Genomic DNA, 15,165 nt, shown 5'->3' with positions numbered 1-15,165 from the left:
ATTATGATATTAAAAGGATTATTTCAGGGGCCTGAGCAATAACAACACAGAGGGTAGGGCATTTGCCTTGCATGCATGCATGTAACCAACCAGGTTTGATCCCCAGTATTCCAGGCTCAGGTCTCCTGAGCCTGCCAGGAGAGATTTCTGTGTGCAGAGCCAGGAGTAATTCCTAAGCACTGTCAGGTGTGGCTCAAAAGCAAACAAACAAAAGGATTAGTGTGTGTACATGGGAGGTTTAACGTTTACTGTGTAATGTAACTTTAAATCAAATGCTTTTATTACTCTTTTTTTGTTTGGGGGCACACTCAGCTGTGCTCAGGGGTTTCTCTTGTCTCTGCACTCAGAGACCCTCCTGGTGGGCTCAGGGGACCATATGTGGCACTGAGTTGTCTATGGGCAAGGCAAGTGTCTTCCTATTGTCCATTCTTCCAACTTGATTATCACTCTTTTGGGTGCATGTGAGGGCTCCCAGGAGGTCTGGGGCCCCCAACAGTGAATCTCTGCCAGCGAGGTCAGTGCTTGAGTACAAGGGTCCAAGGATGGATGTGATGCTGCTTGAACTGAATGGTACTGGGAACTTCTAGAGTTGTACCCAGCAAGGATCAGGGAACTGACAGGTGCCAGGAGTTGAACTCACTTTGCGCACATGCTAGATATAATTCCCAACTGCTGTACTGTCTCAGTCAGCCCCAAATGATCAGTCACCATTTGATCACTAAATGACTAAAGTGATAGCATATGCACGTGGCTTATTCTACTCTCCTAGCTTTATTGAGGCACGATTGACAAAATGGTGTGTATGCAAAGTCTGCAGTGTACGTGACATGAGCGCATTTGATTCATGTCCTTACATGAAGCCCATTGTTAAAACATTTTTTTTGTAAGGAAGGATAGAACTTGTTCTTGGGATAGAATAGTGAAGTTTTACTATATGTGATGAAATGTGGAGGGAGGAGGTGATTTCTCTTGACATATCAGTCGCCCTTCTGTTGTCAATCATATGTTTTTTATAGAAATTCTGTATTTCTTATACTTGCTTTTGTCTTATTGCATTAGAATTTTACTATAATTTATGTTAAGATGGGCTATCCTCGCCTACCAGTGGAAAAACAGTGTGAACTGGCCCCCACACTCCTTACTGCCATGGAAGGGAAGCCTCAGCCACAGCAGGATAGGTATGGTTTCCTCTGCTCTCTGATTTCCCACCTGCAAGTGTTAACGGCCTTTCCAAAAATAGTTCTGCATGTTTGGTTTCAGTTAGGCAAATGTATACTACTTACTCTTGAATTTTTGGAGGACAAATAATTGAATTTTCTGTGTTGTGTCAATATCATTGCTTTGTTACTACCAAATATTTTTGTGAACATATTGAAAAATGTGTAGAGCTAACATTTTTTCTGTCTTCATGTGTTGGGTAACATTCTGCATTGTTTTTTTTTGCAGTTATTTTTAAACAACTGGTCTTACGTGTATGTAAAAATATAGAGCTATAAACTATTTTCATCAAAATATTTCTATCCTGAAGAGTATAAGTTCCAAAACACTTAAGGAATAGATCATTTGTTTATATTATGATGGGAACAAAGAGATTTAGATACTGGCATTCATTGTGTCTGGGCTTAATCTCAAATTCCGTATTATAGCTCTTTATTGATTAAAATCACTGTGAAGGGAGCAGAAGTTGTGTGGGAAGAGGTGCTAAATGTTTTCAGTTTGTTTTTTAGAACATAAACATTTTTAATGGATTATAACATTTACAAATTAATGAACATATGTTAAGCACTGCTTGAACTTGTTTTAATGTGTTGTTAAGAATAGCAAAAGGACGGGCCCGGAGAGATAGCACAGCGGTGTTTGCCTTGCAAGCAGCCAATCCAGGACCAAAGGTGGTTGGTTCGAATCCCGGTGTCCCATATGGTCCCCCGTGCCTGCCAGGAGCTGTTTCTGAGCAGACAGCCAGGAGTAACCCCTGAGCATCGCCGGGTGTGGCCCAAAAACCAAAAAAAAAAAAAAAAAAAAAAAAAGGCAAAAAGTGGGCCAGAGAGATAGCATGGAGGAAGGGCTGTTTGCCTTGCATGCTGAAGGATGGTGGTTCAAATCCCATATGGTCTCCTGAGCCTGCCAGGAGTGATTTCTGAGCGTAGAGCCAGGAGTAACCCCTGAGTATTGCCGGGTGTGACCTAAAAACCAAAAACCGAAAAAGCAAACAAACAAACAAAAAAAACAAAAGGTATACCAAAAGTAGAAGGAATTGCTAAAGTGTCTGTAACAAATTCAGAGTAGAGACTTTAGTATTATGCTGATTAAGCACAATAGTAGACTTTAATATTATATTCACACATTAACATAATTTTTAAATTTCTTTAGATTTAGAGTAATTGTTTTAATTGCTGAAAATAAAAACTTACTCTTATAATTTGAAATTCACCTAAAGTTAGATACAAATCTTCTTTATCAACTTTAGATAGTAACACTGAGCTCATATCATATGTTTTTTATTCAGATATTTTTTAGTGAAGAGCCAGATTTTCTAAATATCAATTTAACTCAGAACTAAGCTTTAAGAAAGAAAATCTAAGCCAGTCCCTAAGTTAGGACTATGGGAATAGGATTGACAATAAATGGCTCTTATAGTAGTTGCTACTATTTTTTCCTGTGTAAATTTTGTTATTTGCTTGTGTAAAAGTCTTATTTTTTAAGTAGTTGCAATAAATGTAATTGTTTTTTCAGCTTAATGCATCTTTTAATACCAACCCTTTTTCACATGAAATACCCTGTTGAATCATCAAAATCAGCCTCTCCGTTTAATCTTGCTGAGAAACCAAAGACTGTGCAGCTGCTTTTGGACTTCATGCTAGATGTCCTTCTGATGCCTTATGGGTAAGTTGAAAGAAACAAAACAAAGAAACCTTGTTCTGATGGCTGTCACTGGGTGTAAGTACTAGTTTTACCTTTTTTAAGTGCTATTTTTAAATTAATCCAACTTTCCCTTGTAAAGGGATGTCTCAAGTTTTAATACAGCTCTGATCTCGTCTCTGAGCTTTAACTCACTGCTTATTGACCTCATAGATGTAAAGTTGCTGTTGTGATTTCAAACTTAATCTACCCAAATGGAAATACTTACTGTCTAAAGAATTCCTTCTTTTTAGTTACTATTAGTGCTCTGATGATTCTTCTAGCTATCCAAGTGTGTAATTATAATTTGCATAATCGCATAATTATTGCACAATTAATTGCATAATTATATTATAATTTGCATTCAGATTTCCTCTCCTTGTTACTATAAACTCCCAGCTTAAAATGTTTTGTTACATACATTGTGGATTATTGCCTCAACTTGCTCCAGATGGCAGACTCACTCCTCTGTCTTATGCATAGAATGATTTCCAGTCATAGCTTTTTCATAATCGTTGATTTACTTACCACCAGCACTTTTGGATAACTTAGAGATAATGAAAACCTATTCTAGTTGTCAAATTAAGAAATAGCCAGAATTGTCAAGTGATAATGAATTTGGTAACTAAATATTGAGATCTAGGAGCCAGAAAGAGTATAGTAGGGAACTTTTGCCTTGCATGCAATAGATTGAGGTTTGATCCCTGGCACCACATATGATCTCCTCTGTACCTCCAAGAACACGCCTTGAGCACAGCTGGGTGTGATTCCCACTCTCAACACTACATCCCCAGGTAGCCTAACTGTTGAGATCTCACTTTAACTTGGATGTAAATATATCCAAGGTAGTGATTTTTCTTGTTTTTCTTAATAATGAGAATTTCTCCTATTTTATGTAAAAAGATCATCCTAATTCCTTAATACTGGTTTTTAAATCTCTTAAAATAGGATTATTAATACCCAGCAGTGTTCAGGAGTTACCAGGGTTACTACACTTAACAAGGTTGGGGATCATGGCCAGTGGAACTCAGGATTGGAATTGGGGCATGCTTCAGGCATGCATGTGCTGCCACTTGAACTATACCTGGCCCCATTTTTAATTTATTTTTTTTTAGTTTTTATTTTGTTTTGGGGCCACACCTGGGTCAGCTGCTCACAAGGCAAAAAGCCCTACCGCTGTGCTTTCTCTCTGGCCCTGGCCCCAAATATTTTTAAATGGACAAATTTAGAAATTGAATGATTATGTTATATAAAGTATGTGGATTAATTTACTGTGCCATCATCCTCTAGGTGTTTGCTTTATCCTTTATTATAAGGGTTATATTATTTTAATATAGTCTGATAAGTGTAGAACATAGAATTGACCTATGCTGATAGAAGTCAACATAGAATTTTAGAGTTGAAGGGGACTTAAAATTCATCTATTTTTTTTATTTTTGAAAAATAGTTGGGTCAGAAATAATTATACATTTTGGGGGGGGGGCTGATTTTTGATTTTAGGCCACACTCAGCAATACTTAAGGGTTGCTCCTGGCTCTGCTCTCAGAAGTCAATCCTGGAGGGGACCATATGAAATGCCCAAGTTTGAACTGGATTTGACCGTGAACTATCACTCTGATCCATAATTTATGCATTTAATTTTAAGCTTTAAAAGTAAAACAAAATAGGATGACAAATTAATAAATGGCTACAAATTTTCCTATTAAATATTTTCATTGAATATTTACCAGAAAACCTAATTCTTGAGACTTTTATTCTCAAAATTTTTTGTTTTGGGTCATTTATTATCTGAGTAAAATGTATGAAAAATGATGGATTTTTCTAGTGTGGGAATAGATTTCATAGAGAATAAAGGTGGATTGCAGTTTAATTTTAATGAAGATGAAATGAAGATAATTTTTGTATCGGATATAGAGGCTTATTTTTCACTTTCTCTGTACCTGTCAACAAAAACCTCAAAATGCAGTGGGTCTGTAGTGACGCTTACAACAACAGTTTATGTGTTTTGAGTGAACAAGACTTTGTTTATTTTATTTTATCATTTTGGTTTTTGGGTCACACCCAGCGCGCTCAGGGGTTACTCCCAACTCTGTGCTCAGAAATTGCTCCTGGCAGGTTCGGGGGGCCATATGGGATGCCAGGATTCGAACCACCGTCCTTACGCATGCAAGGCCTTTCCTCCATGCCATCTCTTCACCCTTTTGTTTGTTTATTTTTGTTTTGGGGTCATTCCTGACAGTGATCAGGGGCATCTCTTGGCTCTGTACTCAAGGGATTAGTCCTGGTTTGGGACCATATGGGATGCCAAGGATCAAACCTGTGTGTGGCCGTGTGCAAGGTAGTAGCTTACCTGCTAAACTATTGCTCCAGCTCCATACTTATATTTGTTGGTAACTTACAGTTTTGTAATCAAGAGCCAGTAACTGAATGTATTCTTAGAGTTAATTTGTGGTTATGAAGATACTAGCTTTTTGAGATTAAAATTTTCGGTTTTAAAACTAAAAAAATGTGGGGCCAGAGAGATAGCACAACGGCAAGGTGTTTGCCTTGCATGCAGCAGATCCAGGACTGATGATGGTTTTTATCCTAGCATTCCAGGAGCAATTTCTGAGTGCAGAGCCGGGAGTAAGACCTGAGCGCCACCGGTGTGACCAAAAATATAATATGTATGCATATGTATTTGTGTTTTCTTTTATAGAGTAGTTAAGTTTTTATTTCCTTTCCAGATATGTGTTAAATGAATCCCAGAGTCGCCAAAATTCATCTTCAGCACAGGGTTCTTCAAGTAGTGGGGGAGGAGGTGCTGGAATCCCACAGCCTCCTCCTGGAATGAGCTTTTATGCAGCTAAACGAGTTATTGGTGATAATCCATGGACACCTGAACAATTGGAACAGGTACAAACACTGTCTGTCTGTACTGGAGCTTGGCTTTGTATGTTCTCCCTATAAAGTCCCTTCCTAGAATATCTCATAAAGTATGTTTGAAAAGAGCAGTTGAAGTAGTATTGTTCTGTATACCATGCAGTTACTTGTTAAATGTTTCCCCAGGGAAAGGGAGGAGTGAGAAATGCTTTTCAATTTTTCCATATAGCTTACATATTTTAAGTGTAAAATACAATGTACTTACCAATAGAGTATATTTAATTTCCTTCATCTTAATCTCTAATTGTCGTCTTAATAATTTGTTGCAGTTAAATGATAATTTTACCTTTATACTCAGCTTTTTAGGGCTGTATATTTTGGTTAATCTGAAGAACTCCTATACTTCACAATTTGAGGGAAAAGCATGAGTCCCTTTTATTTTACTTTCTGGAAACTAAAAACAAAATGGCATTAAAAATTTTGTTCTGGATTTAAACAGGACACTGATGTTCTCTGAGCAGCTTTTAAAAAAGACTGGTGCTCTACAGAGAAGTGCCTCACTGTGTCTGTCTCAGACACCTCAGGGAAGAACAGATGAGATCAGTATGTAATTATTTTGGAATTCAAGCAACATGGGTTAGTCTTCCAATCCTTACTTTATCTCTCCGTGGCTGTCTAAATGATTCTTTTCTTTTGGGGCGTGTTAGGGACAGTTGGTCAAAACAATGTGCCCAGGAGAAGGGGAAATGGCAACTGAGGCAGTTTTGCCACTATTTTTTTTTTTTTTTAAAGTTTTGTCACTTCTAATAGAATATTCAGGTAGGGTTAGGTTTAATTAGATTTACCTCTTCATATTTTTCTTTTCTTTTTCTTTTCTTTTTTTTCGGTTTTTGGGTCACACCCGGCAGTTCTCGGCCACTCCTGGCTCCATGCTCAGAAATCACCTCTGGCAGGCTCAGGGACCATATAGGATGCCGGGATTCTGCATGAAAGGCAAAACGCCTTACCTCCACGCTATCTCTCCTACCCCACCTCTTCATATTTTTCTTAAAGATTTTTTTCTCTTTAAATTACGTTGTAAGTAAGGATAAATAGTAACAAGCTGTTTATTATGATACAGCTTGAAAGCACTAATCTAAGTACTTGGAACACCTTATCATTTAATCCTCACAGCAGCTGTTAAAGTATAGAAATCATTAGTTCGTTAGTTCGGGGCTGGAGAGATAGCATGGAGGTAAGGCATTTGCCTTTTTTGCAGAAGGCCGGTGGTACGAATCTGGGCATCCCATATGGTCCCCCGAGCCTGCCAGGAGTGATTTCTGAGCGTAGAGCCAGGAGTAACCCCTGAGAGCTGCCAGGTGTGACCCAAACACCAAAAACCAAAAAAAAAAAAAAAAAAAAAAGAAATTGTTAGTTCTATATATTGTAAAAGGACCTGATGTCTTGAGATTCAGCATTTGTGATTTTGAGACTCCCTCCTAGTACTGCTAGGCCTAAATAGTTGTCTGAGAGTTAAAGCTGCAATGTGCTGAACAATAGTTTAAGATTGTTAGTTTGCTAACAGTCTTGCTGTGACTTGTCAATGTCATGATCTAGTCTCACAGTGAAAGATTTAGTTTAGGGCCGGAGAGATAGCATGGAGACAAGGGCGTTTGCCTTGCATACAGAAGGACGGTGGTTCAAATCCCAGCATCCCTTATGGTCCCCCAAGCCTGCCAGGAGTGATTTCTGAGTGTGGAGCCAGGAGTAACCCCGAAGCACCGCCGGGAGTGACCCAAAAACCAAAAAAAAGAAGAAAGATTTAGTTTCAAGAATAAAAACTGCTTTCTAATTTTTTTTGTTAAAATAAAACATTTAAAAATTTTTAAATTGAGCTCACAATCTGCATAATTATACTTTTGGGTTACAGTTTTATCCCTCTTCAAAGTATATATCATATGATACTGGAAGTCAGACCCTCTGACACAGTTCATGAATTTTTACATATAATTTAATAAATCATTTATGTTCACTTTTTAATTTTATAATAATCATGTCTTATAAAAATATTATCCTTGGGGCCATAGTGATAGTAATAGTGGGTAGGCAAGTAGCCTTGCAAGTAGCTGAGCTGGGTTCTACTGCTAGTACCCCATATGGTCCCGAACCCTGCCAGGAGGGTGTGGCTAAACTTCCCTCCCCTCCAAAATCATCCTTTTATCATTTAATAATTATAACATATTTCAGGGCCTGGAGTGATAGCACAGTGAGTTGGGTGTTTGCTTGCAGGAGGCCAACCGAGGTTCTATCCTCGGCATCCTACATTCCTTTGAGCCTGCCTGGAGTAATTTCTGAATGCTGAGCCATTAGTAACCCCTGATCACTGGTGTGGCCCCCAAACAAAAAACTAACAAAATAATTGTAAACTTTTTTTTTAATCCTAATTCATATGCCTATTAACTTATTTTTAAAGGTAAAAATAAAAGTTTAAATATGTAAGCATGTATATTCTAAATAGTTTCTAGTGAAATTGACAACTCTTTTGTTTGTTTGTTTGTTTGTTTTGGCCACACCCAGTGACGCTTAGAGGTTACTCCTGGCTATGAGCTCAGAAATTGCTTCTGGCGTGGGAGGACCATATTGGATGCTGGGGGATCTAACAGTGGTCCATTCTAGGCTAGTGTGCGCAAGGCAGACAGATGCCTTCCAGTGGTCCTCAAACTATGGCCCGCGGGCCACATATTGTATTTGTATCTGTTTTGTTTCTTCATTGCAAAATAAGATATATGCAGTGTGCATAAGAATTCGTTCATAAGTTTTGTTTTTACTATAGTCAGACCCTCCAATGGTCTGAGGGACAGTGAACTGGCCCCCTGTTTAAAAAGTTTGAGGACCCTTGCTACACCTTCGCCACCGCTCCAGCCCCTACAACTCTTTTTTATTGCTTTCACAAGTCCTAACCTGAATCTCTCTTTATTCTGTGTTGCCTTTTAGCCACTCAACTAGTTTTATATGGTTTGATTAGGTTTCACTTGCAGTGACTCGAGTATGTTTGAGATCATATTATTTTTAGTATGTAAGAATATTAAAAGCTATTAGTATGTCAACACTACTGCGGAACTCCATGGAATTCAATTCAACTCAATTTTTGCTGGACTGCCATTACAACCTTTGGAGTACCTTTTTCTGAATATTTCATTTGGAGGGGTTCTAAACTTGAAGTTTAACTTAAAATTTAACTCCCTTCTCATCATTCCAGACAGGCCAAAAAAACCTAGATAATAAGGCTGTATATCCACCCATGTTTGTGGTGTTTGAGAAACGTGGGTTTAAAAGACATTTTTATTATATCTTCAGTTTAGCTTTAGAGCCTCATCTGATAAATGAGTATACTACTACTTATCCTATGGATTGTGAGGGTTAAAGAAATCGTGTGTGTGTGTGTGTGTGTGTGTGTGTGTGTGTGTGTGTGTGTATGTGTGTGTGGTTAGATGAAATCATGTGTGTCTGTGGGGTGTAGGTTTGTGGGTATGGTGTCATGTCCCTGGCACATTGTAAGCCTAAATAGAAAGTCTTAACTTGGTTTTTGTGGTTTTGTGTGTGTGTGTTTTAAAGTTTTGGTTTATGACCTAACAAATATATTAAGTAGTACTTCTGATTGATGCTCCTTGCTTCTCTGATCTTTTTTCATTTATCTGCAGTGCAAGTTGGGTATAGTGAAATTCATAGAAGCTGAACAGGTGCCTGAACTGGAAGCTGTTCTGCATCTGGTGATTGCTTCTAGTGACACGCGCCACAGTGTAGCAACTGCAGCAGATCTAGAATTGAAGAGCAAGCAAAGGTAAGCTACTCCTCTTCACACTTTAACAGAGTGACTAGATTTGACCTTTAAAAGCATTAAGTAACATAGACTTATTTGGAATTTTGTGTAATGATATAGCCAGTTCATGAGATGATACCATAAAAATTTGTAATAAAGTATGCTAAGGAGTAAAATTCTGTATGTAAAAAAAAAAAAAGAAAGAAGAAAATTGCTTACCTATGCATTTTAAAGAATGAAATAGGTTAGGAATACTACTTAGAGGATAGGTTAGGAATACTAGAGAATTGACTAGGTAAATGAACTTAAGGGCTGATGTTAAGAAAATTGTCAATATCCAGAAAGTAATAGACTAAAATTTAAATTGAGATATCATAGTTTACAATAATGTTAAAGTTATTTTTTTAATTAGATATTTTTGATGTTATTAAAACACATAATAGTTGTTTCAGGAATATAATAACTTAAAGTCAGTCCTACCGCCAGCCATTCCTTCCCACCTTAGCAGGCACAAATTTACTTCATGTTGCTTACTTTAAGAAAACTAGAGGAATGGGCACCAGAGAGATAGCACAGCGGTAGAATGTTTGCCTGCATGTGGCTGTTTGCTTTGCATGTGGCCAACCCAGGATGGACCTGGGTTTAATTCCCATATGATTCCCCGAGCCTGCCAGGACCCATTTCTGAACGCCCAGCCAGGAGTAATCCCTGAGTGCTGCCAGGTGTGGCCACAAGCCCAAAAATAAATAAATAAATAAATAAAGTTAAAAAAAAAAAAGGAAAGAGGAAAACTATAGGAATGACATATGCAGTTATCAGAAATACATCAATAAAAGTATATTTGTGTTGGCTGATTGTTATGTTTTAACCTATGCAAATAAAATTTAAAATAATATAATGCCCACTCATTTACATACATAAGTTTCAATTCTTGTATATAAATACATATTGCATTAACTTTTATTATACTTAAGAGCTTATGATAATTAGGTAATGTCTTATGACATTATGTCTTCCCTGTCATTAATAAAACTATTTGTTAAAATTTTTCACTAATATGTTTTAGAGTTTGCATGAAGTAGGGAAAGCCTAAAACTAAAATTTTGTAAGAATGAAAAGATTTAAAAAAATTTAAAGGGGAAAACTAAATAGGCCTATAAAAGTACAAAGTGTTTTATCCTAAGAAAGGGATTATTGAGAAGACTAATATGATATAACATTCAGTATAAATGTGGCATTAATTCATTTCAGTTAAGTAATTTTAATTAATTCAATAATTCATTTTAATTCATAAAAATGTGCCATATGCAGACAAGTTTGCCTTATCCTTTAAAGAAGCTCCTGTAGTGCTTCTTGTAAAAATGATCTCAAGGCTATGATGAGTTCCCTGAACTGTTGTCCATCTTTGAAGCTTTCAAATCTGAGTGATAATTTAGCTGGATAGAGTATTCTTGATGAAGTACTTATTTTGTTGACTGTTCATCCTCAATCCCTCCATTCCTTTCTGGCTCATGGAGATCATTTGGTAGATCTGCCAGGAAGCTTATGAGATCACCTCTGTGTATATGTTGCTTTCTCGGTATTCTCTCTCTATTTTCAGAATTTTTCATTTTGAAGACACTGCCTTGGAGTTTTCCAAATTGGGTCTATTTTCTCCTGGACCTTCATATCTAGGCAATTTCTGTCTATGATTTCTTTAAATAACATTTTTCATTTAATTTGACTTCCTGTTCTTCAAGGACACTGATGATTATTATATTTTTCTTTTTATTTTATTTTATTTTATTTTATTTTATTTTATTTTATTTTATTTTTTTTGGTTTTTGGGCCACACTCGGCATCACTCAGAGGTTACTCCTGGCTGTCTGCTCAGAAATAACTTCTGGCCGCACGGGGCACCATATGGGACTCCCGGATTCGAACCAACCACCTTAGGTCCTGGATCAGCTGCTTGCAAGGCAAACACCGCTGTACTATCTCTCCGGCCCTGATTATTATATTTTTCTTTTTGAGCTCATTCCATATTTCTGGTATGCTGCTCATTTTTTTTTCAGACTATTTCCTTATTATTTTCTAGTGGTTTTCTTAATCTCATCTTGAATCTCCTTAGCCTTTTGCTTAGCTGCTGTTGATGTGCTTTTCAGAGCTTCTATTGAGTTTTTTTTTAAATAATGTCTTTATTAAGTACCATGGTTATTAACATGTTCATAGTTGGCTTCAGTCATAAAATGCCCCCCCCCCCATTACCACATACCTTCTCTTCATTTCTGCCTGAACTTTCTTATTTTAGCATTCCTTTCTGCACTTTCTGCATTGTGTTTTTTTTTTTTTTTTTATTGTTTTTGGGTCATTCCTGTCAGCGCTCTACTCTCAGAAATCACTTCTGGCTTGGGGGACCATAGACTCTGGGTATCAAACCCAGGTCTGTCCTGGGTCAGCTGTGTGCAAAGCAAACGCCCTACCACTGTGCTATCTCTCTGGCCCTTGAGAAGGGTGAAATTAGGAGTCACCACACTGCTATTTTGGGAATTGTGGATCTGGGCATCTTGCTATGGTGAAGTTTGGGTGAGGGATCTACCGAGGCTATCAGGCCTATTTGAACAGAGGGAATCCACCCGACCCTGTTCTGAGAAATTCTGGAATTTTCAGCTGGGTGATCTACCTGGGATGGTATAGTGGCATATATAGTATGGAGCTGGGTGCCTTGCTATGGTAGATTTTGGGTGTGGAGGCTTTGAAGTTGTTTTATAACCTAAGGTGTTTATTTTTATTTTTTTATATTTTTGGTTTTTGGGCCACACCCGGTGGTGTTCAGGGGTTACTCCTGGCTGTCTGCTCAGAAATAGCTCTTGGCAGGCATGGGGGACCATATAGGACACCGGGATTTGAACCAACCACCTTTGGTCCTGGATTGGCTGCTTGCAAGGCAAATGCCGCTGTGCTATCTCTCCGGGCCCCTAAGGTGCTTTTTTTTAAATTGTTTTATTTTAAACCATTTGAGATTGGTTTTAGTAAATAACGTTATAGGTATTTTGATTAATGACGCTGAAAATTGGGTCTAAAAAGAGGGGCTGAATAGATATTAATCTACATGAAGAAATGCAAAAATTATTTAACTTCCTAGAAATGTTCTTTATAGAAGGACCAACCGCTCACAATATGAAGCTCACCACAGGGGTAGTGAGTGCAATTAGGGAAATAACTACACTAACAACTATCATGACAATGGTAATGAGTGAGAGAAGTGGAATGCCTGTCTCGAATACAGGCAGGGGTTGGGAAGGAGGGAGGGGGGCATTTGTGGTGGATATGTTGCACTATTGAAGAGGGGTGTTCTGTTTATGCCTGAAATCCAACTACAATCATGCTTGTAATCATGGTGCTTAAATAAAAATTTTATTAAAATAAAGGATTATATTAAGAATAATAGGAAATAAAGATTATTATTAAAAAAAGAAATAATTCTCTAAGAAATCAAATGAGTGGTTGGAGAGAGAGTACAGTAGGAAAGGCTCTTGCCATGAGTACTGTTGACCAGTATTTGATCTCTGGCACCCTATATATGTTTTCCAAGGCTGTCAGGAGTGATCCTTAAGCCCAGAGCTAGGAATAAGTCTTAAAAATAGCCCTCAAACAAAATAGAAAACATAAAAAAGTGAAAGGCTGGAGAGATTGTACAGTGGGTCATGTGCTTGCCTTACTTATGGCAATCCTGGTCTAATCCATGGCACCCCATTAGTTTCTTCCTTTTTTGGGGCCACACCCAGCACCCTCAGGGTTTAATTCATATAATTTCATTCTCCTCAGCCCCCACTAGGAGTGATCCCTGACTTTAGATCCAGGAGTAAGTCCTCAGCACTGCCAGGTGTGGCCCAGAAACAAAAACAAAAGAGATCTATGAATGCGAAGTAAGATACTGAGACACCATTTTATTTCCATTGATAAATAAAATTGCCTAGCAGTTCCTAAGTTCTATTTAAGTTATCACAACTGTTGATAAAATACCTTGATTGGATTATATAAATTGAAATAAATTGTGGGAGATAGTTTGTAGAAATGGTTGTAAAAGATACAACCATCTTGAAACATCTGGGAATTTAGTCTTAAGAGAATCATCGAGAAGAAAAATATTTAGAAAAATGTTACAGATTTGGTCATAGTGCAGCTTGTGTTAATAGCAGTCAATTGAGAAAAGATATTGATGAATAATAACTAAAATAGAATTGTAGAATTTCTTTGAGAACAGCAGGATTGTGGGCTGTCAAGGGAGATAGATAAACTGAAAGAAGTGTAGATTTAAAAAATGGTATATAGGGGCCGGAGAGATAGCATGGAGGTAAGGCGTTTGCCTTTCATGCAGAAGGTCATTGGTTCGAATCCTGGCATCCCATATGGTCCCCGTGCCTGCCAGGAGCGATTTCTAAGCGTGGAGTCAGGAGTAACTCCTGAGTACTGCTGGGTGTGACCCCCCAAAAAAACAAACAAAAAAAATGGTATATAGACAGAATGATTAATTGTATTTTTACAAATACAGTATAGATGAAAAGCAGTCTCAGTATATAGTCAGTCTTATTTATTGCATAGTTGTTAGATTTATAACATGATTGGGTGAGGGCTGCTGTGTATGGTAGATGCCAATCACTATTCATATTCTTTATTGTTCTTCTAATCTTTTTATTTTATTTTATTTTTTTTTTGGCTACTCCTGATTCCATGCTTGGTAGGGTCTTCCTGATGATTCTTGGGTACCAGATAGTGGCATAGATTTTTTTCACAGGTCCTCTACATGCAGAACAGGCCTATTTGTCCTTCGAGCTATGTCCTGGGCCCTCATCTTACTGGGTCTCCCAAGTGGGAATGGGTCTTAGTGACTGATGGCAATACAACTGCACTAAAGAATTAGGTGCTAAAGCTGCAGGGATGTGCTGAAAGATAAGAGATATTTGGGAATCATACAGCACTCATTCAGTACTCATACAGCAATCACACAGTATCAGAGAAATTTTGCAAACCTAACAGGACCGTGACTTTAATGGGTAAAAAAAAAATTTCTCGGGCCCGGAGAGATAGCACAGCGGCGTTTGCCTTGCAAGCAGCCAATCCAGGACCAAAGGTGGTTGGTTCGAATCCCGGTGTCCCATATGGTCCCCCGTGCCTGCCAGGAGCTATTTCTGAGCAGACAGCCAGGAGTAACCCCTGAGCACCGCCAGGTGTGGCCCAAAAACCAAAAAAAAAAAAAAAAAAAATCTCATTTTTGAGTTTCCAGGTGATTAAATAGAATAAAGACTCACACCTTGGCTTTTGAGCTAGCCCAGTGTAGCTTAGTTCTGTAAGAAAGTTGATTGGCTTTGACCCTGAAGGTGGACTACAGCCTATTTCCGTTTGTGTGTGTGTGTGTGTGTGTGTGTGTGTGTGTGTGTGTGTGTGTGTGTGTGTTTTGCCACACCCTGTGGCACTCAGGTTACTACTCCCGGCTCTGCACTCAGAAGTTATGCGTGGCAGGCTTGGAGGAGCAGATGAGATATTGTGGATCCAACCAAGTTAGGCTGTGTGCAAAGCAAAATGCCCTACCTACTGTGCTATTATTCTGCCCCTACTTCCTTGTT

General features: G+C 38.0%; 1 protein-coding gene across 1 annotated transcript in view; it reads left to right on the top strand.

Annotated features, from left to right (window-relative positions):
* The window catches only part of ECPAS (Ecm29 proteasome adaptor and scaffold), a 136,175-nt gene that overhangs the window by 41,585 nt on the left and 79,425 nt on the right, over window positions 1-15,165 (top strand). Inside the window, 4 exon segments of the mRNA XM_049785173.1 lie at window positions 1,060-1,178; window positions 2,734-2,883; window positions 5,625-5,793; window positions 9,441-9,580. Coding sequence (XP_049641130.1) covers window positions 1,060-1,178; window positions 2,734-2,883; window positions 5,625-5,793; window positions 9,441-9,580 — 578 coding nt within the window.

The sequence above is a fragment of the Suncus etruscus genome, chromosome 1 (genome assembly GCF_024139225.1).
Source record: "Suncus etruscus isolate mSunEtr1 chromosome 1, mSunEtr1.pri.cur, whole genome shotgun sequence".
Classification (NCBI taxonomy): domain Eukaryota; kingdom Metazoa; phylum Chordata; class Mammalia; order Eulipotyphla; family Soricidae; genus Suncus; species Suncus etruscus.
This window is presented reverse-complemented; position numbering and strand designations above follow the sequence as displayed.